The sequence below is a fragment of the Aedes aegypti genome, chromosome 2 (assembly GCF_002204515.2).
Source record: "Aedes aegypti strain LVP_AGWG chromosome 2, AaegL5.0 Primary Assembly, whole genome shotgun sequence".
Lineage (NCBI taxonomy): Eukaryota > Metazoa > Arthropoda > Insecta > Diptera > Culicidae > Aedes > Aedes aegypti.
The window spans coordinates 447,920,781-447,945,643 of NC_035108.1; the positions used below are offsets into that span (position 1 = coordinate 447,920,781).

The 24,863-nt window shown below is 37.3% G+C and overlaps 1 protein-coding gene across 1 annotated transcript; it reads right to left on the minus strand.

Annotated features, from left to right (window-relative positions):
• Positions 1-1,410: 1,410 nt before the first annotated feature.
• LOC5569813 lies at positions 1,411-23,920 on the minus strand. The gene is made up of 4 exons (XM_001652980.2): positions 23,588-23,920; positions 11,162-11,399; positions 10,970-11,100; positions 1,411-1,759 (listed from the first exon to the last, which is right to left on the minus strand). The coding sequence occupies exons 1-4, from the start codon at positions 23,679-23,681 to the stop codon at positions 1,458-1,460; spliced, it is 765 nt and encodes a 254-aa protein (XP_001653030.2). The 5' UTR covers positions 23,682-23,920; the 3' UTR covers positions 1,411-1,457.
• Positions 23,921-24,863: the final 943 nt, after the last annotated feature.

The window sequence follows — 24,863 nt, forward strand, 5'->3', positions numbered from 1 at the left end:
TTTTATGATATTAATATAATTCAATCCCAAATATCTTGAAGCGGTTACTTATAGGAAGATCATTGTTATTAGAATTTTGAATTGTTTTTGGATAAAGAATCATATTGCAGCATCAAAACGCCTTTTCTATAACCAGAAATTGAATTTTCAGAAATACACCAAAAGTTGCCCTAAGAAAAACTTTTTTATTTTAAATTGCACCATGTTGAAACTGCCCTTAAAACATGGGATATTAATGTGGAAAGAGATAAACGTAACATTGTTGGTGGAGCATCTGGAGTAACTTATGAAACGGGAGTATTTTCTTAAGTTTTATGATATTAATATAATTGAATCCTAAATATCTAGAAAGCGGCTAGTTTTAGGAAGATCATTGTTATAAGCATTTTGAAATGTTTTTGGGTGAAGAATCATATTACAGCATCAAAGCGTCTTTTCTATGGCCAGAAATTGAATTTTCAGAAATGCACCAAAAGTTGCTCTTAGAAAAACTTTTTTATTTTAGATTGCATCATGTTGAAACTGTGCTTAAAACATCTGGTTTTACATTGAAATTTTACAGAAAAAATTTGAAAAAAATCGAAGATACTTTTTTTTTTGCAATTTGTGTTTTAAGGTTTAATTTCGATTTAATCATGAAAATAAAAGTATTTTTTTCAGTGTATTTTTTTACAAAGCCTATTTGATTGTCTACCATCCCTCCTCAGACACTTTTTCTCTATAACAAACGGTTTCCGAGGAACATTTTTTTTAAATGCTAAAAATACATACGCCCTTATCAGAAGTTACTCATGATTTTAAATGGTCTCTCCACCAGTGGAATAAACTTATTCTATTATATCGAAACTATGTGCAAAATTCCATTTGAATCCAAGGTAGTCGAGTTTCATCGTTTACCGATTTGGCGCGGAACCGCTCTCTATTTAAAACACATGATAAGTTTGAAATATTTCGATTTTTGAGATTTTAAAATAACAAAATTGTTCTTCTTCTTGGCATTACATCATCTGCTTGCTCAGCTTTGATAATTAGCACTTTCACAGTTATTAACTGAGAGCTTTCTTTGCCAAAATTGCCATTTTCTCATTCGTATATCGTGTGACAGGTACGACGATACTTTATACCCAGGGAAGTCAAGGATATTTCCATTGCGAAAAGATCCTAGACCGACCGGGAATCGAGTCCAGACACCTTCAGCATGGCTTTGCTTTGTAGCCGCGGACTCTACCCAGTCGGCTAAGGAAGGCCCCGAAGCTCAATTGAAGCTATTTCGGGGAATTTCTTTCTCATTATTGAATTAATCGCTTCATCGTTTTGTACAAAAATAAATATTCATTTATTATTACAAATAAAGTGCTATTTACATTCGTCGACTGATAACCTCCTCTGTGACACGGCCTGCTGCGTCACTCCGGTTTCATCTCGCTGCTCCGATTGCCCACTCATCGTCATCACTCTCACTGGCTTGGGAAAAATCTTTCAAACGGCGCCAACCGCAGTATGTCATTGAGCAGCTGCTGGAAGTTTGCCCGGAAGCTTTCCGTAAATTCCGACTCCACAATCGACAGGATGTTTCGTCCCCGTTCCAGGTCGAACATTTGACTGTGCTCCGTGTAGTTTCCACTCATGGTGAACCAACCGAAGCCCACCGTGTGATCGCCGATGGAGATGTCGAAGTCTGTGATGTTAACTCGTACGTATATCCGGTCGTCGTTCTCGTAGGTCATTCCCTTCAGGTGGATGCGAAGCGTCGAGTTTCCTGCGGAAATGCGTTAGAATGAGTTAAGACTATTACGGTGGTCCCCAGAGCGTTATTATCAGAAGCAAATCCCCATAAAATCTATGCTCACCAGTCGTTTTTTATGGCTAAGATGCATGTCTTAACAAAATTTAAGAAAAAAAATAGTGTCCATTTTGAAGGCGCCTTTGATGGTAGGGGAATTATGGACATAATGAACACATGAACACCTTTTTCGCTGACTCATATTCCGAACACTTAAGGTCAACAGTGACTTCAAAGGCACCTGGTGAGCATAATTTAGCTGATCTTTATGAAAGTTTTAGGGGCCTATTTTGTAAATCGAGCAGATTCATGTGACTCGTCAGTATTCATTGTCGATCAAAGCAAACATGCATATTTCAGACGTCACCCGTCGACTCCCATAGTAATCCAGTCACATAGAGTGACAACAGTCGAAAAACTCGAGTGACAGAGCTGAGTCAAGCGAATTTTTCGGTCGACAGTGACTCCAGTCGAGTCATTTTGATCGACTCGACTTATAAAATAGACCCCTTAGTTTCTTCGCAATGTCTTACTGTTAGCTGTTGAGTGTACCGATAAAACTATTTATTTAAAATTGTTTAGTATTGTTTTTACGTAAAAGTACGGAACAACATTTTGATTCAAATGCCGAACACTGTGTTCATTCTGTCTCATATTCCGAACACCTTGATTCAAATTCCGAACAGCACGAATAAATCGTAGTCAAATGAATAATTTCGCAAATAAATTTATCTGAGCTAGTTTTACTGGTCTCGAACTAGAGAATCATCTTCATCACTGCTCCCGAGGTTTAAAATAGATAGGAAAATGATTAAGGGTTCTATTTTATAAGTCGAGTCGATTGAAATGACTCGACTGGAGTCACTGTCGACCAAAAAAATCGCTCGACTCGGCTCTGTCACTCGAGTTTCTCGACAGTTGTCACTCTATGTGACTGGATTACTATGGGAGTCGACGGGTGACATCTGAAATATGCATGCATACTTTAATCGACAGTGATTACAGACGAGTCACATGAATCTGCTCGATTTACAAAATAGGCCCCTAAATTGAATTGCACTTGACTGCCGTTTCCTGGTAATTTGATGATATATTTCAGCGAAACATTTCAACATCATCGCCATACAAAAACCGAGTGTTCGGAATATGAGTCTGTTCGGAATTTGAGGCAAAACGGTATATTATCAAACAGCCATTCCATGAAAGACCGATCTAGTGGGTCACCGAATTCCAGGAAAAATTACTATTTTGATCCTTATCCGAAATAAGGAAACACGTGTTTTTGGATGTTTTGAATTGGGTGACCTTATCCGAAATAGGATAACCAAAAAAAATCGCGACTTTGCAAATTTTTTATTCTTCATAAAATCATATCTTTTGAACCGCTGGACTGATTTTCAATTTTCTTGGACGAAATGAAAGCTAAAAGTTTTGACGATTTTTCAAGATAAACATGAAATTTCACATAAATTGTTTTAAATGAAAATAATCATAAATTTCCGTTTTTTTGTGTTTTGAGACCTCGAGACCAAAGGGGCTATTGCTGTTCTCATTTTTTCTTGAAAGTTCAAAATAAATTACGTTTACTTTCAAATTTTCAGCAATGTATGTCTTTTAGCTTATGAGATATTTTTTTTTTTTGAAAATAAAAAATCAGGTATTTTTATTAGCACACACTGTAGGTCTCAGCGCATTAGATTCTTATTTAAAAAATCATAACTTTTGAACAGCTCAACCGATTTCCAATCTTTTTTATAAAATGAAAGCTAAAGATTTCAAATTAGAAAAAAAATAAGCTCTGCAATTGGAAATTTTATATTTTTCTTGGCAAATCAAAATCTTTAGCTTTAATTTTGTCGAAGGAAATTGAAAATCGGTCAAGCGGTTCAAAAGTTATGATGTTTAAAAAAATAAAAATTTTGCGAAGTCGCAATATTTTTGGTCACTCTATTTTGGAAATGGTCACCCTAATCAAAAATCCAAAAACACGTGTATCCATATTTTGGATACAGGAAGGAACAAAACAGAAAATTATCACGTAATTCGGTGACCCACTAGATCGGGTTTTTATGGAATGGCTGCAAAATGTATGAAATATGTATTGAGTAATTCTCGCTGGGATCGACCCGCAATTTACTAAAACCATTTCAAAATATTCAAATTTATGCTCGTTCGAAAGCTCTTGTCAAAAAAATAAAAAAAAACTGCATTCGGATGGTCAAATCGATGGAACCCATGGTAGATATGATTAAAATCGTCTTTGAGCAACCCGCCATTTTGACGATACTTGGCTCACTGAAACTAATATGTTTTTGGAGAGGGAAAACATAGGATCTCCTTTTGCAGAAATAAAAAAAAAATGCGGCCATTTTAAATTTGGCCGTCATATTGGATTAAAGGGCGAACACGAAATTATTGCGACACCGAAAATGTCAAGCTTTCTAATAATGTTTAGAATCAAACCAAAATTTAAGGGTAGTTTTATACAAATAGTTACTTCAAAAATCGAAAGAAAAGTTAATCGATGGAGCCTTGAGTGTAAAATTGAAGGCATTTTTGCTTGATGCCCTCCATCAAAGTCTTTACAGTGTCATCCGGTACCAGTTTCTCTGTTTTTTTTTTCATTTTCTTGACATGTCTTTGACTGTCTTCTTTCTCTTCCGAAGTTCCCGCTTCATTATTGCCCAGCACTGCTCCACCGGGCGCAGCTCCGGACAGTTTGGCGGATTCATGTCCTTTGGAACAAAATGGACAGAATTGGCCTCATACCCCTCCAGGACACTTTTAGAATAGTGGCATGATGCCAAATCTGGCCAAAATAGCAGAGCTTCGTCGTGCTGCTGCAAGAACGGCAAAAGGCGCTTCTCGAGGCACTCAGATTTGTAGATCTCGCCATTTACTGTGCCCTTTGTCACGAAAGGCTCACTCCTCAGTCCGCAAGAGCAGATGGCCTGCCAAATGAGATATTTGGAGGCGAACTTCGACGTTTTCTTCTTCTTAAATTTGTCGTTCACATCGAACTTGCTCATGCCGGTGAAAAACTCCAACCCCAGAATTTGCTTAAAATCGGCTTTTATATACGTTTCGTCGTCCATCACACAGCAGCCATATTTTGTCAGAATCTTCTCGCAGAGCTTCTCTGCCCGCGTTTTAGCCGTCGATTGTTGCCGCTTATCGCGGTTTGGGAAGTTCTGTGCCTTGTATGTATGTAGTCCAGCTCTCTTCTTTGCATTCTGGTCGTAGCTCTGCGACATTCCGATCATTTTAGCCAAATCACGGCTTAGGACGTTGGCTTTAATCATAGGCTGCACCTTCCCTCCGTCTTTTTGTTCTTCGGTCCCGGTTTTCTTCCAGCTCCTCTGCCGTGGTCCAACGTAAACCGCTCCTAGAACCGCTTCAACACTCTTGAGACCGTTGAATGGTGAATGTTCAACATTTTTTCCAACTGCCGGTGCGACAGGTCAGGAAATTCCAGGTGTTTGGAAAGAATTTGTTCTCTCGACTCGCGTTGGTTCACCTTCATTTTCGTTGAATCGAAAAACACGAATTCGAATTTGACAGCATGTAAACAATACACATCAATGAGAAAGTGTACAAAAATTGGTTGATTTTTACCCAATAGTAGAAAAGGGGCATAGTTGAATCAGAGTTTATGAATGGAGAGTTGCGCGAAGAGTGATACCAAATCTACCTATCGAACTGTCAAACCGTCTACCTATCGAGCAGACCAGCAAAACAGATAGGGGCTGTTTTCGAAGACGAAGAAGAACAACCATTCAAAGAAGTCTCTTCGCGCAACTCTCCATTCATAGACTCTGAGTTGAATGTGTCGCAATAATTTCGTGTTCGCCCTTTATGTCGGAAAACATGAATTTTCATACTGTGAATAACTTTCAACCGCTGATTTAGATGTTTTTGCTTATTTGGAAAGCCAAGCTAGATTAACATAAAAATGTAAGAATAAGAGGTGTGTGTTTTTTTCTCTTACAGGTGTTATAATTTTTGAGTATTTTTTTAGCAACAATCAAACCTTTTTTTTCTTAGTGTGGTTGAAGAGGAGCAGATGTATATATCTGAATGGTTAATGATTGTGTTCACATATTTCTCTGATAGTGCTCATTTTGCTCCGATATTTACCTTTTTACCGGCTTTGTTTTCGACTCAATTTTCTACTTCGTTTTCTGACATTTGATATGAATTTCATCGCACATAGTACTATTAAGTATTGTACTGGAAAGTATAATAATTTTATGGCTCTAAAATAAGGGCTCACTTTATGTGTCCATTATACCCTTAATCCCCCTATAAGTCCAAAACATCAAGTGTATTTTTTTTCTATCTTTATTAACGAGATTTTTAGCCCTGGGCTAGTTCATCTCGGGACCAACGGCTTTACTTCCCTTCCGAAGGAAGTCGTCACTACAACTTTTTTGTCAGTGACTATTTCGGGGATGGGATTCGATCCCAGGTCCTCGGCGTGAGAGGCGTGAGTTCTAACCACTACACCAGGTCCGTCCCACATCAAGTATAATCAAAGATTTGTATTTTGGTATTTAGAAGTTAGCTTGAGAGAGCCGTTACCCCATCTCTCCATGATCTCCGACCAGGATGAAACTTTCATAGCAAGTTCTTCTATATAAAAGAAATTATTCAGCAAAATTTCAGATTCTTAGATTAAGCTAAAAATGAGTCAAATTATCCAAGAAAACGGTTGGGAGACAAAACGACGAAAGACAAAGCGTCGAAAAGAGAGAACATGAAGGAAACAAAATTTCTTGACTGAATGGTTCTCTTCCGAATGAATAAATAATCCATTATGTACCAAACTTTATTCATAGCATATTTAACCCCTCTATCAGCAGCTTCATTTTTTACCGCAATAAAAATAATCAAACCTCAATAACGTTTTTGTTTCTAGATATTTTTGCACTATTACTTCACAAGTTGTCAAAAAACTCTTCAAGTTTCAGAATCTGTGTCGATGTTGATCATTGGTCAACTGGATCCTGAGATATTCCGAAATTCCGACGCGTAGCTATGCCTCACGGAAATATCTCAGGCTAAAGAATTTATATCGTATTCGGATATTCACTCTTTGGAACAATACATCAATACGAGTACGTTGTGAAAAAAAATGAAGCAATTTATGCAGCCGTCTCTTAGTAATGAGCATTCCTGTGTCTGGTACCACACTGGCCAAAGAGCTTGAAAACTTCAAAAAACATCATATCGTAATTCTCAGAGTAGTTCCTTATCACCTAGCTCTGCATAGACCGCATTTTTATTTTGATAAACTGACGTAAAACAAATTGGCCAAAGAAGAATGTAGGTTCCCCAAGAAACATCGCAATTTCTTTAAAACCAGATCATAAATGACAGATATCGACATGGATCATTAAACGAGAAGAGTTTTTTGAGAACTTGTGGGTACAAAAATATCGTGAAACAAAAAAGTTATCAAGGTTTGAATATTTTAATGGCTATAAAAAATTAAGCTGTCGGTAGAGAGGTTAACCGATCCCAATGTGAAAACAAGTAGTCTGCCAAACAATGTAGACAATTCACAGCCTTCGTAGTTTTGGGACTTGATGTTTTGTCTGTCGACATTCAGTCCCTAAACCAGACAAAACAGGGAGGCTTCTGAAAAGCATTTTCAACAACCTAATCATTACTTTTGCCGGTCCGTTGTATGGAGAGTATAAGTGGCTTAACAACGAATCAAAACAAAACACTAATTGAGTTGATTTTACCCTGGCACAAAAACGTCTTAAGTAACTGAATGAGAGGGCTTATCATTTTGTCATACAATTTTTGCAAGGAAAAGATAGGAACTACCTAGTGTTTTAACGCGAGCTGATTGCATGCAAAATTTAAACAATGTACACGGTAAAATAATTAAAAAAGTGATTCATTTCAAAACAGTTTTGTTTCATAGACAGGTTGTGATTCTTCTTAATTAAATTTCTCAAAACCGTAAGATAGTTACTTACGTCGATTTGAAAAAGTAATCGAGAATTTTTTTTTTCTGTGTAGAAGCTGACAGAGATATATGATTTTGCATTCGTATATCATTCGGAAAACACATCGTTCTCATAGTGGCTACAAGTGAAACATAATGATAGGAAGAAAAATAATACAGAAACCTTTAACTTTTCAAGTGTCATGAATTCACTCTGACCAAATCGAGTAAAATCGTATGTTTTCTATTTTTGTATCATTAGGGGTTATTTTACCCAACATTAACGAATTCGTAACGTTGAAAATTACTTTTTTTTAAGCTCAAACTTTAAAACTGAAGATCACCATGAGATGCTGTCGTTATTCAAATTAGCTCCCTGCTTCGTTTCAAACCGACTAACCTTTCTATTCATCACATCAAGCATAGTCTCTCCTTTCTTTCGTGCTGCTTATGCATCGCGCGTCATAAATCGGAGCCTCACCGCAGCGAGCTGGTCTTTCTATCGATAGTCTCTTGCTTTGGGAGCTGATCAATTCAAACGAATGACGTGGGACCCGGTATAGTTTTTCTTTCCTAATTTATTACCTAAACAAAGACATACATAACCAGTGCAAAATTTAGTTCAATTTAAAACATTTTGATGGATTTCAGTGCAATAAAATGGAACAAAATTCTTACTCTTTCATTTCACCTTTCTTGTTCGTTGCTTTCAAGGCTCCTCCAAATCAACGCGATTTTTTCAGGGACAGCGATTTCGTTGTTTTGTCGCTACAAGCTCTCTTATAGAACTCTTAGATATGCTCATTGAACTGGGTATGCAGCGAAACATCAACGAAATTGCGGCGATTGTTTGTCGCTGTCGCTATAAAATATCGCTTTGATTTGAAGGGCCTTCAATCGGCCAACGAAACGAATGAGTGTAGAACATAGAACGAAGTGCCGCAGTTGTACGTCACCATCGAGACGACACAACCGATCCTTCGTGTTTCATGTAATGCTTTCGAAAATGCACAGACCTGTAGGCGAATTCCGGCGCGTATTTTCTTCGAAGAAAAGAAAATTTTCTTGCTGGTGGATTATGGAAGAAAATTTCTTCTCTTCGAAGAAAATGTGCGCCGGAATTTACCTGCTGGTCAGATAATACCCCAGAAAAAACTTTTTATTAGGAAATTTTTTAAAAGATGTTCCTAGACTACGTCTGAAATAAGGTCCCTTGAGTTGTCCTACAAATCCTCAAATTTGGTTAGTAAATCTTCTAGTGGAATTAAATTGCTTAGTATTAAATTCGGTTTTCATATAGCCATATTTAGTTTTCTAACCTAGTTCCATTGAGAATAAACAAGTTGATCTAAAAATCATTGAATGTTTCATGAAAAACAGTTTTCTCGTTTTGAAGTATTTTTTAAATCCCAATGTCATGCTCATATGAAAGTTCATATAGCATAGATAGAGCAATCATGCTAAATTTCAGTTGAACCCATACATTTTTACTACAATTTTAGCACATTTTATGAAGCTTATGTTTTGCAATATATTCGTGATATTTCACCTTAATATTGCGAGATATTCCACCCTAATATAAAAAAAACTGAAATTTTTCATTACTCTATTCCTTTATACAGAAGAAATAACCCTGGGAATTTCAACCCGATCAGAGAACATAGAACGTCCCTTGGAAACGGGGTTGCTATTCTCGCGAACTGGCTCTTAAACTAGTTTTCATTTACCGCGATCATCAGAAGAAGTTGTTTCGTCCAAGGTGGAGGTTTGGCTATTTTTTCATATGCTCAAGCGCTATAGGGCAATACGGAGTCAATTTCATTGCGTTACCAAATTAATTTTTGTACAACTATATTCTGGATAGTTTAGTGAACACAAGCATTCAGGATTCAATCTATTTTACAAACATAGCATATACACTACCCGTCACAAATACGGACTCGCTTGAGAGAAGTATTGCAACACTCAACTGAATATTGAACAAACCTAAAACGGCCAGGTGTAGTGGTTAGAAGTATCACCTGTCACGCCGAAGACTTGGGATCGAATACCATCCCAGAGATAGTCACTTACGACGCAAAGGTGAAGATTTTCTTCGAAAGGGAAGTTAAGCCGTTGATTTCGAGATGAACTAACCGACGACTAAAAATCTCGTAAATATAGATAAAAAAATCTATCAACCTGAAAAGTGAACCGGAACATTCGTGATCCTTATCATAATTAAGAATAGCTTCGCTCAAGACATCGAACGTCTAAAATCGACGAGAACAGAGAAAACACTTTTTTCTTGCTAAATTGTCGATTCGGTCCATTGTGCAGTGATCCACGTCTGGTTGTCTTAATGTCCATGTAGTAAGTTAATGATTAGTGATTCAGGTCTGACTGATATAAATCATTGGACATCCATTGGACTCGAATATTCTATATTATCTGGATCAACAAATATAACTAACTTGGAATGCTTAATGTAATTTGCATACTTACTAGCGGCACAGAGCGTTTTTTAATTTTAATTAAAAGGTTTACCTTCCAAATGTTCTTGATGTCATGAACAATTCTACCGAAGACTCGATCACAAGATAAAACTTTCTTATAATGCTCACAAGCGTCTCAAACTGGGGCGGATCGCTGTTTTCTTTAATTCTTTAGATATGCGTCTTAGAGGTTCAGTGTCTTCGACAAAATATTCAGGAATAATTTGTGCTACATTTTGACTACTTCGGATTTGATCTAGATAAATTAAAACTGATCTAGATCATAATAAATCTACGAGCTGTTTTTAGAATACCTATAAGTAGATGAAAAACCCGAATTTAGTACTATACCATTTAATTGCACAAGAGTTTGTATCCTTGGACAGATACGCGTATTTCGACCTCAACTGTAAAAATCTTATCAATTTTCTCAATCAAAACTCCGCTCAATGATTACTTATCAGTAAACAAACTAACTTTGATCCAAATTTTGAAAATATTTTTTCTGACAATCACAATTAATAAAACCCGTTTAAATATCTCTAATTTCTTTTGAATGTGTGTACTTATACCATTGAAAGGGTATATCTTTAGGACGGACCTCACGATATTTTTTGTTTCAAATTTTACCCAGACATGCTTCTTAGTCATTCAAACGACTGGTGAGCGCAAATTTTATAGAGATTTTATCCCGATAATAACGGTCAGAAAAGCACCGTGTTGGTCATTGTTAGTGATCTAAGTGTAACTTACGAATCGAAGAGAACATTTTCGCCCATTCTGCAATCTGCTTGTCAGAGGCCAACTCTGCCCTATACGATCCGTGAACGTCCAAGGCCGGCATGTGGAACTGCAGCAAGAACTCTAGCTTGTTCAAATCTGCCCTGCAAAAGACGGTAACTGTTAGTGAAAGCTTCCGTTGTTGGAATCTGTTTCGTTGGTTACTTCACATCGGTAACGAAGGAGTTCTTGAACCCTCGCATCTCCCGGCTCTGGAAGTACGTATGGATGTTACGGTTGCGCACTAGTGTAGCGTTCGGGAAGGCCAATGGGTCGATCGACATCACGTATATCCGGTCGGAAATCTTCCCATTGGACATATACGTAACGTAGTGTTGGATTGCATTTTGGATGCACTTGTTCAGGGATGATGAGTGCCGAACGCATCCAACGGTTTCGTGGCCTGCAATGGAAAAGTACGATATTGATAATGGTTTTTGATGAATCATTTTGCTATCACTTCTGCCTGCAATATAATCTAATAAAACATTCAGTCCGGTTATTTTGTACGAGCATTCAACAGTCGGTAAAATCCCATCCAGTCAGAAACGATAGTCAACATTTACCGGATTGACATAGGTGTCAACGGTCTATCAAGGATGTAACATCTTTACCATCGAATCTGGTTCGGTTACATTGTACCCAGCTTTGGTGGAGCGTAGAAACAAGTTTGGTTCGTTAAAATTAGAATGTAAACAGGAGCTGGTTTGGGAAGTGAATCACGCGAGGTACTTTGTTTGGATTTTAAAATGTACTTTGGAGACACTTGTTTTGTATTATCATTACACTGATGTGAACAAATAAAAGAGCGTTGCCTTCTTTTTAGGCGGTTTTTTCTAGTTCAATCTGTTAACCCAAGAGCGGTTGGATCGTGTATTGCATACACGGCTCATGGGAGAAGCACACTGCTTGTACACCGCACAAGCCTAGTTATGCTGAAGGCGGCAATCAGCTCTTGTAAGGCTCCCCCGTTCAAGAAATGAAAATAAAAGAGGACCAGTCAATTGGGGACTACAATTGTATCAGCACAAACCATATCATGCGACACATCAATCTTCAAGATTTTACAACAGCAGTATAAAACAATGCATGTTGAGTAATCGTATGTAACATAGGGCAATCTACAAGTACTTCCGTAGTATCCTAGAGTCGTTTTTTTTTTTCTAGAGCATATTTTATTTTCCGTGTAACGAACGGAAAAACATGTTTGAAATAATTTCAATACCATCAGGTTCTTCTTCAGTGATAGTTTGATTGTAGAAAAATATAAAAGATACGATTTTTTATATAACAGTAATTTCTTGATTATACCACGAATTCTAAAATTGTTGGCGTGATATAGCGAAGCGTGGTAAAATGAAAATGTATTTTTCTGCTATATAATTTACGTCAAAATTTGAGATTTTTGTTGCACAAATAGAGCGAATGAAATGAAAAGCACGTAAGAGATGGGCCGAATAGATATATGATAATTGTTTAGGGTTATTATTCAATGTGAAATGTATGAATTTCATACAAATATTGTGCCGTGATAAAATCGATCTATCTCTTATGGATCACAAGCTAGAACTAGTTCAAAATGCTCAATTTTACATGCTCACTAGCGCCACCTAGCGGCAAAATCGCGAACTAAACTGTTCGCTTTCCGGATGTCCTTAATCCCCTGAACAACTTTGCTGAAGATCGCTTCTTTGCAAGTCGTATGGATCTCGAGATATAGCAATGTGAAATTACCTGTTTTGAGGTGATGCTAAACTTTTCAGGGTGATTCAATATTCAGCTGAGTGTTGTAATACTTATTTTAGTGAGTCCGTATTTATGACGGGTAGTGTAATTCGGTTTTTCATCTACTTATAGGTATTCAACTCGAAGATTTACATTAATAAAAAACTTCCCTTATATGCGTGTTATGAGCCAATGTTTAATTTTGATTTCCGAGCTACGAAAATATAGACAAAACTGCAAAGTGTACCCCGTCTAAAGGCGGGTTGTGGTATTAGAGGGTTAATTATCCTAGACCACCGCGATTTTTTCCAATTCAGAAATTGGTATTATCAAAAAATAACGGATAATTTAGATTTAAATTGCCACTGAAATCACCTCCAGAAAATCTGTCAAAATGGTCATTTCGTGAAAATCATTCTAGGCCACTGAGATTTTTTCCAATGATATCAGAATTGAAAATAATCGAACATAGCAGATGATTTGGATTATACATGGGCATTAGAGCGATTCAGAATTTAAAAATGTTTGAAAATCCAATCTCCCATACGCTTCTTACCATCCTTACCATAAAAATAGTGTTCTGTGAAATTTTCAGCTTTCTAGGTGGTGATTGGCATATTGGAAACTCATTCTTCAAACCTTTATGAAGAATGTTGCTGAAGAAACAAATCCCTTTTGAGCTAATTTTGTTTTGGATTTTTGTACTTGTTTGCGGGGCTATAATCCCATATTGAGCCAAATAATAGCAAACAAACTCATGAATATCTCTTCGGATTGAATTGCTCTCTTCAGCAAATTTCTTTATTATGGTTTGAAGAATTAGTTTTCACTATGGGATAATAAGTTTCTACTTACATTACAGTACTAGTGTGATTGGTACATATCTCAAAATTTCTCCATAGTAATTACCATTGTCTTTGGGCCACCTTTAAATCACCACCTAGAAAGCTGAAAATTTCACAGAACACTATTTTTATGGTAAGGATGGTAAGGAACATATGGGAGATTGGATTTTTAAACATTTTTAAATTTTGAACCGCCCTAATGGGCATAAGTGGCCACTAAGATTATCTCCAATAGATCCGGAACATTCGTAAAAATGGCCATCCTAGTAAAGCGAGAGTTTTATCAAAGATATTAGGTCATAATTGTAGAAGATTTGATGATTTGAATTGTTCTTGGAAATAGGTGACCACTATAATACCCTCCAGAAAATTCGGAACATCCGTAAATATGAACATCTCGAAATGTTTTCCTAGAATACTAAGTTTTTTGTCTAAACCTACCTAAAATGATAAATCCAGAGTATCATATGATAGATGATAATTTGAATCGTGCCTTGAAATATGTAACCGCTATAATGGCCTCCGGAACATGCGTACATATGGTCATTTCGTGAAAATCGATTCATTTTTTAAAGATATCCAAATTATTAATGCAATGTAAATTATCTGTTCAAACGGATTATTTGAATTGTTCAAAGACCAGCTACTATAATGGCCTTCACAAGATCCGGAACATTCGTAAATATGATTATTAATTAAAATTTTCCTATACCACCATCAGTTCCGGAAATTGTTCTAGACATCCGTGATTTTTTTCAGTAATATCAGAAATTATAATTGAATAATATAACGACCATATAATTATATAATCATCAAATTTACATGAGCATACTTAGTTGGTCTCAATGATACGCATCGAAGGATTCAAAACATCCGTAAAAATGGTAACCTTGTGAAAATCATCCAGAACCACCTTGATTTTTTCGAAACGAATCAGAAATCAGGATTATACAGTCAAACCTCCATGAGTTGATATCTGAAGAGATCAAGGACTCATGGAAATATCAAGTCATGAGACACAAATGCTCTGGAAAGCTGATTGAGGGGACCATCATAGTAGCCATGAAACTTTGTTTGAGTCACTATGGACCTATGCACGTGTTCACTATTTGACGTTTTAGCGGTGTCGTTTTATTTATGTGACCATAGTAACCAGTGAATTCGGCACCGCTCAAACGTCAAATTAGTGAACTCGTACATCGGTCCATTGAGCCATGAAACATTGACTCATGTAGGTTTTATTGTAGCACAAAGGGATGGATTTGACTGTTCATGGACACATGTGGCCATTTTTCGAACAAGAAAATCCGGCACATTCAAAAAGTGTTCATCACCCTTGTGAGAATTCATTATTCTAACATATAATCGATGATTTCTAGAAGATCTGAAACATCAGAATAAATTCTTATTTCATGAGCCGACTATCACAAGCAGATTTACCCATATTTCCAAATACAGTAGATTCTCCACATCTCGATGTTCTACATCTCGATATCTCTCCCTATGTTGGTAATTTCATAAGTCCCTTCAGTCTGCATACTTTTTCACTCTCCTTATCTCGATATCTCCATATATCGATGCGTTTCTGTTGATTTTTTGTTCTCAGTTTTCTCTGCGTATGTCGATATGACCAATATCGAAGGTTACTAAACCAAAGTTATGGGATTCCAAACAAATTAGGAGCGCAAAATGACGTCTGTTTGTATATTATTTTCTTGGCAACGCAGTGTTTTTCAATCTAGTATTCACCAAAATTGTGTTCTTTGTCGCGATCTCTCTCTATCTCGATGGTCGGGTCGATATCGAGATGTGGAAAGGCGACTGTACAGTCAATTCTCCATAACTCGATAATAAAGGAACCATCGGGTTAGAGAGGTATCGTGTTATTGAACACAAAACCAGTGCTACTGCGATCCAAGGGACAATCCAGTTAGCCATGACAACCAACTTTTACTATGGTACTCTAACTCGATATCGAGATAGGTATTTCCGAGCAAGGGAGAGATACCGTTTTGTCTCAAATTCCGAACAGACTCATATTCCGAACACCTGCTTTTTGTATGGCGATTTGGTTGAAATGTTTCACTGAAATATGTCATCAAACTACTAGGAAATGGCAGTCAATTGCAATTCATTTTAAACATATTCCAATCTGTTTCAGACCTCGGGAATAGTGGTGATTCTCTAGTTCTAGGCTAGTAAAACCAGCTCAGATAAATTTATATGCGTAATTATTCATCTGAATACGATTTAATCGTGCTGTTCGGAATTTGAATCAAAGTGTTCGGAATATGAGACAGAATGAACACAGTGTTCGGCATTTGAATCAAAATGTTGTTCCATACTTTTACATAAAAACAATACACAACACGTTAAAATAAACATTTTTACTGGCACACCCAACAGCTAACAATCAGACTTTACGAATGAATCGAAATTTTCAAAGATATCATCTAATTCATGACCATGAGATGCATTTGAAGTCACGCTTGGCCTTAAGTGTTCGGAATATGAGTCAAAACGGTATCTGTATATAAGAATTAAAAAATATTTAATAGAATGAATGATTCTGATTGTTCATGGGCAGAAAAAAAACCGGAACAGCCGGTAAGATTTTGAAAATCATCCTCAACATTGACGGTTTATTTCAAATACATCACAAACCATAATGATAGAATATACCGTATGCTTTTAATTGTTATTAACTTTAACACTCTTTAAAAGATCCGGAGTATTTACAAAAATGATTGTCTCATGAAAATCGATTGTTTTTTCGAGTTGATTCATATGACTGTGAAATGAAGTCAAATCGATTAGTAAGGTAGCACTGAGCACTATAAATCAGTCCTGACTTTTTGAATTGCTGGCCAATTCTCAGAAACAGCATTTGTTGGAGTGCCAATTTTTTTAAAGTGCACAATGAAATCAACTTTCGTTAAATCTAACAAATGTCAGTCAATAAAAAAAAAAACATCAAATGATGCTTTTCTGCTGAACATCACACTGAGGATTTTGTACGATTTTTGTACGATTTTTGTACATGATTGTGTCATACATAAAGTCTAGCATTTTTATAAGAATCTAGTCCTGAACTTTACGGGCATAGAGTTCAAGATTTTATAAAAATCCTACTTAAATGTTTGTAAAATTCTTCATTTTGTTCCTAAAAGTCCTTTAAGAATTCTAACAAAACGATGTCCTGGATACTGCGAGAATGGTGCTCAAATTATTTATTAATCTTGTCTAAGATTGACTGGCCATATGCAAGGTTTTTTGAGAATTTTGCATAGCATTTTATCAGAATATAGACTAAAATTTATTGTGTGATCCTATTCTGGAATCTGCGCGGTAACTGTTTAGGATTAAAAGTAAATCTTGGTCAGAATTCTTCAAAAATTCTACCTAAGGTTATGTGATTATGTGGCTTTCATAAAATTCATGTGAATGTGCCCATGATTTTGTGATTAAGTTTTCAATTTGTCCTGTTTTTATTAATCAGTTAGTTCCAACTTATTTGGAATACAACAGCAATTTCCCTATGTTTTTTTTTAATTCCTGAGCCAAATTGGTCAACAAAATTCTCATTAAATTATAGGCTGGATTATCCTGTGCATTAGTTGTACAGGAATTGTACTAAAATCTGAAAAAGTAAAGATTCCTGACATTAAAAACACATGAGGGGGTGAAATGAGTTAGGTACAGTTAAAGTTTAGATAACTAACAAATAAAAACTGGGTTTTGACATTACGAATCTCAATATGTTGTTTTAGCTGGATTATTATAAAAACCATAGAATCCAACACCTAAGTATTTGATTATTTTCAAAGTTTGGAATGTGTGTTTTAATTGATCTTTAAGTTGATTATTTGAACCAACTTGAAGGTAAAATAATCTACGGGATATAATTCAACACTTAAAATTCTTCCCAGGCCGTACGTTGGACAAACATACTCTAAATCTATAGTAACTTGATCAAACATTTGTACTTTATATGAATTTTGTGAATGATATAGCATAGCATAGCATAGCATAGACTGACTGTACATGTCAATGGTTGCTACTCCGTGATTGATCGGAACTGGTAATAATTGCACTGCGATCCAAATGAATAAGGGATGGGAGTTTCCGCTTACTCTCGGAGTGTAATTTTAGCAGATCTAATATTATTGATCAATAACGACGCCGGCCAAGTCCTTACAGTCAGTTGGGATGGGGAAGGAATGTTAGGGTGTAATGATTGTTGCTTCTAGAGACCGAGAATACCTCTGCATCTCCACAATCATCACTGGGAGGGTGTTTATTAGTGGAACAGGAAAAGATCTGGGAGTCACCTTTGGTCGGTGATGCGATCCATGGATAAGGAGGAAAAATACGGCTTATACTTAAAGCCAGTTTTGTATTTTGTCTCGAAAAGTTTTTGGTAAAAGATTCAAATCAAACGTCAACATCTATAATGTCGAACCATTCAAAAGAATTATTTATTAATGGCGAAAAGAGAAAAATATAAGCATAAATTATAAATTATATGAAACAGGAATAATGCCGACACTTGTAGTGACGAACCATACATAGTTTGTTTGAAAATTACATAAGTGTATTGCTGTGCATTTTTGAAGAAAAGTCTTTGGAAGAAGTTTTAAAAAATACGTCAACATTCATAATGTCGAACAATTCAAAAAATATCTTAAGTAATATCAAAAATTTTATATGTATATTAGAATTGTATAAAACAAGCATAATGCCGACACTTGTAGTGACGAACCATACAAAGTTTTATTGAATATGTCATAGAACTAACGCTTTCATGAAAAAATGTGTTATCATAAGCATGAAACGAGCTCACCAGTTGGTAATCCATCCTCGATTGAACACAAATATTTTTTCGCACGCACACAGCGCGAACAGCATAACTTCTCGGTGCCACGAAAACGAACCGTCTTGCTTGGGCTTTTCAAAGCACTGCCCAGCAAAACACGTGAAACGAAACCAAACTCCCGGCGTCCCGAAAACGAAGCGTCTTGCTTGGGCCTTCCGCAGCACTTGATCGCCCAAGACACTTTAGTCATAGGTACTTTTTTGAGGTCTACACTACAATAACTGCCTAGAGTGTAGAATTTCTTTAAATAATTACTTACAAAAAAATCTAGTACTAAAATAATAAATGAGTTGCACGAATTTTTCCCTTTATATCCGTATTGAGACAATCAATTTAGTTTGGAACAATATTCTAAAAATTAACAAATAGTCTTCATTTTGGTAACGAAAGCAAAAAAAAAAATATCAGCAAAATTGAAATTTTTATCAAAATATTATTAATCATGTTTCTGACTTTCAATGTTTCCTTTGTGCAATAACCAGGTATTGCAGAATTCGCTCTCATTTGAGAATGAAGCACGATCAAAGCAAGCAAAGAAAAAACATCCCATCTGGTCCATTGTATCGTCATTGTATCGCAAGGTGTAACAAGTCTGATAAATGGAAGCAGCGAGCGAGACCCCCAAAGAGAGAGCGATGATAAAATCCATTTTTCGCGCTTGTTTACCGTTGGGGCTAGGTGTTTTTCTTTACTGGCACGATAAACAATCCACGAACTTCAAATAGGGGAAGTGGTGGTAAAATGAACACCGTGCCTTTTACCGATAAAAAACTAATTTCGATGATTTTTTATCACGCACGGACGATTTAGAGCATAAATCTGAGTGTTCGGGTTGATACTTAGGTCAATTGAAATGAAAATATTAACGAAAACTAAGATTTTAGAAAACCACGTTTGAAAATTAGAACTGATGTAATTCTTAGCTCGGAAGACTGGAGGATTTTCAATGAGGTGAATATTGTTATGATACGATGTCAAATCTGATACCTTTGGAATTCGTTTCGAATGGGTTACAATCAATAATGGGTGTATTTTCGGTGAGGTAATGAAAATTTTCAGAAATATTTGTTTTGCTCACAATTTTTGCGTGGTGTTCATTTTACCACCAACCGCTGTTAATTTTACCCACATAGTGCAGGTAAAATGAACATTTGCATCGCTTTTTGATAGCAATGAAAATATGTGAAAATTTAGCTATTTTAGTCCGAATACATGTCGCTGCTATAGATTACATCCCTATTTTTGATATTGTGCGATACAACCACACAAATTCCTCGTTTTTATATCAGAAACAAGATGATTTCCTTAAGGTGTTCATTTTACCACCCCTTTCCCTAGCAATAGTATCCTCCAGGCTTGGGGCATGTTTAGAGGGGTTTCATCATGCACTACTATCCCCCCAATCTGATCAAAGTTGTAGCAGTATACGATAAACAGTCTCTCATAATGTGCAGCATGTTATGATAGTTACAGAGAGATTCTCTCAATTTTCTCAGGATTCAATCCTTGGCAATCACAATTATTGTAGCTAAGTACTTGGTTGAACAATATTAGACTCGCAATGTTAGTATTAATAAATAAAATATTTTTGAATAACAAAATATCATACCAGTGTTTCCCCGGATAAAAAATTCTAATATATCGACTTTACTTTCGACAATTGTGTGAAGACGGGCCACAGCTTCTTTCAACATCTATAAATGGTGATGGTTCATGGTCAAGAAGAATACGTGTTGGTTTTAAGCAAATGGGAATGAAATTCTTTTCTCTTTCTTGTATTTCTTCGATAATGAATTTCAAGTAATTGAACATTTCAAGTAAGAACGATTCATGCGATCACGAAATTAGCATTAATTATAACTAAATATTTGTTTAAGCTAGAATCGAATGTTCTTTTCAAACTTTTGTCAAGTTTTGATCGTTAAATCTAAATCAGTGAGCCCTCAGCCCACAAAAATCATTTGTGATATCACTCACAATACATGGTTCAGGTTTTCCGTAAGAAACTATTTAATCGATAGGTAATTGCTGAAAACCCCCTGTAAAATCGTAAACGCGTAAATCGGGACCAATGAGTTGGACTGTACCTACTTGGTAGCAGCTCCATTACAATAATCGACATAACTACATCTGTGTTGATTTCGCGCTATAATCCATTATGCTTGTATGTAAGGGGTCCGCGTGGTCTGTAGGGATTTGAATTCTAAACTAGTAATTAACTCAGTTATTGGGTCACCAAGTGGCTCGGTAGCTTAGTTGGTAAAAGTGCTCGTCTAGCATACAAGAGTCCTGGGTTTAAATGCCAGCCGAGCACGTGGATTTTTTTTCATAATTTCACCCATAATTTGTCCATCTTTACCACGCGTAATGAGTTAATTAATTATATGAATCATTGCTTTCCAGAGCTACTTTGCAAGCTAATATTTCTACATTCATGGAAATTCACTGAAAGTCCTCTCGATAATTTTCAGTATAATAATGTATTTCTGAAATAGAATTGAGAAAAAAGATTTGTAGGCTTATTAGTTGACATTTTTGCCATTAAGCTAATACAACAACATATCAACATTTTAACCTAAGTTCCATCACTTTAGTCATAATTCTTTAAAAGCTATTTGTTCATCGTTTATTGCAGCAGCCGATTTTACATTAGCGCCATACATTTAGACGGCGTTCATCGTATTTTTCTTTTCTATTTACCTCAGGCCCCTCAATCGAACTCCGCACCGGGCTCCCAAAACTTTAGCTACACCACTGAAACTACAAAAGCTCTTGATGTGATATTCCAGGAATATCCTAATTGAAGTGTTTACTATGGTACAAGACAGACCTGTCTGAAAAAGTCATTTTTTCGATTATTGTCCATCTGATCGCCCATAGCGGAGTTCTTTTACCATGATATATTAGGATATAATCGATGATACACGCCAGGTAATGGATCAGCAATCAAAGTCCTATGTTTCGCCAAATCGAGCATATAGTGTTAATGTAGATCAAATTAATGACTTATTACCCATGTTTTAGCACTATATCACCAATTTGGAGCGTTTAGTACTTGGTGGTTACTTGGGACAGCTTTAAACACAGATCTCCACAGCGCACCTATTAGATTGCAGATCTTGATTGTAAAAATACCTAGCCTCACTGCAATCAGCACCTGGAACACCTCCCAAGTTATTCCTTTCTCCTCATTCATGATATCCAAGCTTATACTCCATGCATATGCAGCCTACTACTCCGATTACCAACCTCAGCAGAGCACATCGCCCCTCACCACCCATGATCACTTATCGTTTCGATCATGGATAGCGAACGAGATCATTCAACTTTTGCAAGCCTCACGAGACTTGCGCATTTCTTCCCGTTTTATGTTTCCACATATCTTTCATCTCCAACCATTCAAGTTCTATAATATAGCATAGTAAGCAGCTCGTCAACAGCCGCCAGCGACAATAACACCTATCAGTCTCCTTTCGTCAGAGCAAGGTGATCAACACGTCACTATATTTACTACTGTCGTGGCGTGGGGTCAACTCAGAGCACGCGGGCCGAAACTGCCCATGCTTGCATGGTTGACGTAAACACATGCACTATCATTGCCCTGCCCATGAAGATTTAAATTCAAAAGTTGACTGGCATAAATTTTGTTGCATGCCATACCTTCGTTAACTAAAAACGCATACATCATTTTATCCGACCAAACAATAAGTGTGACGAACGATTATACGCATGAAATGACGTAATCACCTGATTACTGTCATAACAATTTGGTTTATCCACTGAACTACCCAAACAAACACTAGACAAAACGGATAAATTGGTATATGTTCTCATGTCAATCCGTGTTCACAGCATTCAAAAAATGCATTTTGGTCTTATTGGCGCTTACGTCGCCTATGCGAACATGGGCACTAAAGGAGGCGTTGTCACCGGTCAAGCAAGATGCACATAATTCCTGTTGGTGCATACGCATTACCGAAGGGGTGGAGAGGTAGAATGGCGTTCAAGACGAACAACAAAGTCATAATTGCCTGGTGGAGAGAAAAAAAAAAGATTTCATGGTCAAAGCAGAGGAAGTACAGTTTTGATGATTATGGCGAATTTGCAAACAGCTGTTGAAAGTAGAAGCTCAGCCCAAAGTTTGGTGCGGAACTCTACCGTTGTTGCTGATTCTGATTTCGATATACCAGATGGATCAGGTCGTCTCCCGTAAAACGTGAACGCGTTCTTGCATCAATCCGTACAAGTTATTTCATACACGAAGAGGGGCCTGGGGTAAAATGAACCAGTTAAGAAAGATGTGCCGGAATGAAGACTAAACAACATGTACAATCTCGTGCTTAAGTTTGTAGTCACCTCCTCAAAAAAACATTCAAAAATGATAATGCATCTTCGAGATGTTTAGTGGAATACCTATAAATAAATGAAAACTAAATTTTGTACATACTTTACAAATCAATTATACTAGACTTTGTATTCTTTTGACAGATATGCATATTTTGACCTCAACTGTAAGGCCGTCTACAGTGTCGTGTAGTGAAGTCGAGTCTTGTAGATAGAATTTAATGTTCTATCTCCATGTTTAGTTATTAAAATGTGTGAAATTCTCAGGTTCCAACCATCTACAACGTTTCATCAATCTGCGTACTATTTTTCACTCAAAATTTATTTATCACAGAGAAGATGACAAAGATACATTTTGCCCCGGCAGTGCATCCTACCCCAGCCTCCCCTACGTCCTGAGCCTGTATAATGTTTCAAGGCCAATGCCGACAATGAATAACTTGTTTCGATCCATCCCTCGGTACAGAGCATACATATGCGCATATATACACACTGAAACACTCTATCTACACATGTCCGTACAGTCCAGCAGCAGGTCATAACTCGACAGTAATTGCCCGGGCGATCCCAAGCTCATGGTTTCTTATCGCACAGCGGGAGGGAGCACAAATTACGCACAGTTCTTGCTCTTCTCGGGCGTCTATTTTTGCACTCGCTCGTTCTTGGAAACGCGGAACAGTTCTCCTTTTCCGGAACGCAAATAAATTGAACTCATCAACCTTTGTGGCTGAAGTCGTGGCAGCCCTATCGGTTTTCACCGTGTGATTTATGATCCTCTCGATTACACGGGCCATAACTTACGAGGCGGGAATCCTTTAACGATCGTAGAAAACTCCCCCAGTAGTAAAGCGGTCACCATGACGACCACGATCCAAGGCCTCCTTGTCTGCTTCATGTTTTTGCTTCAACCTCCTCCAATCGACCACCTGTCGCTGTCACTCGCTCGACACTACCGTTTAACCGATCACGCTTATCAGTCGACTCGAATCACACACGAAAGATCACTCACTCCCTTCGACTGCGAAAGTAAATTCACGAATGAAATTCTTCTCTAACAAAGCGGACCGCCAGCGTCGAACTTGACCAGGAAAAAGGTACAGAAAGAAAGAGAGCGCTCCGATGGTCATTATCTACGGTCAGCGGCGGCGTGAGAGCGGCCGGCAATTTCCAGAACCATCATCGGCTTTTTGCGCGATCCTTCCTGTGAAGAACCATCATCAAATGCTCGGGAACGGCGATAACCGTCACCGGTGCTATCAGCGATTTCTTTTCGAGTGAAAATTTCAACAAACCGGTGATCAAAATATCGATTGATGAATGATTTAAACCCATACAAAACAAAAATCAACATCGTGCCGGAATACGGTTCTCTGACTGTGATATGTAGCAAACCCATCAAGCCCCCGTCATCTGCCATTCTCACTGACGGACGAACTGCCGGTCATGACTGCCGATGATGGTCATGATAATCGCAACGAGAAAGAATGTTCATAGCTACATACTTTTCCATTCGCTCTTTCTTCTTCGCATAGCTTCTAAGTAAGTTACAGTCGAATCTCGAATTGTTCGGTCTGACATAACAGGCCATTGAAATCACTGGAATGAAGAAATCTGGCGACTGTCGGGCAAGGTAGAAATTGTTAGAATGAACTATACAATTATCGATATCCGACTCCGACCTTAAACAGCAACCACTGAGTCCTAACTGTACGAAGCCGCTGAAAGAACAAGATGAAATGCATAAAGCAAGCGCTGACTTTTGCCCATCCACGAGATCCCGTCTAAGCGCACGAGTGCGCCTGCTTCGATCACTCCGTGAGTATGAGGATTTAATGGCTTTCTCGAGCATCCAACCGCCGTCCGTACAAGCGGGCGAGAGACAAAGGAGAAAAGTGAGAACACTGATGAAGCATACCAATGTAACCGGTGAAGTGGACAGCCGACGTACGAGGAGTGACGATCATTTCACTCAGGAACCTGTTGTTGACAGTCAGTGGTCGTCTGTGAGTCACGCAAGGCCACTGCTACCGAACGATAAGGAAACGTGAGTTTTGTGAGTGTTCTAATATGCTGCACT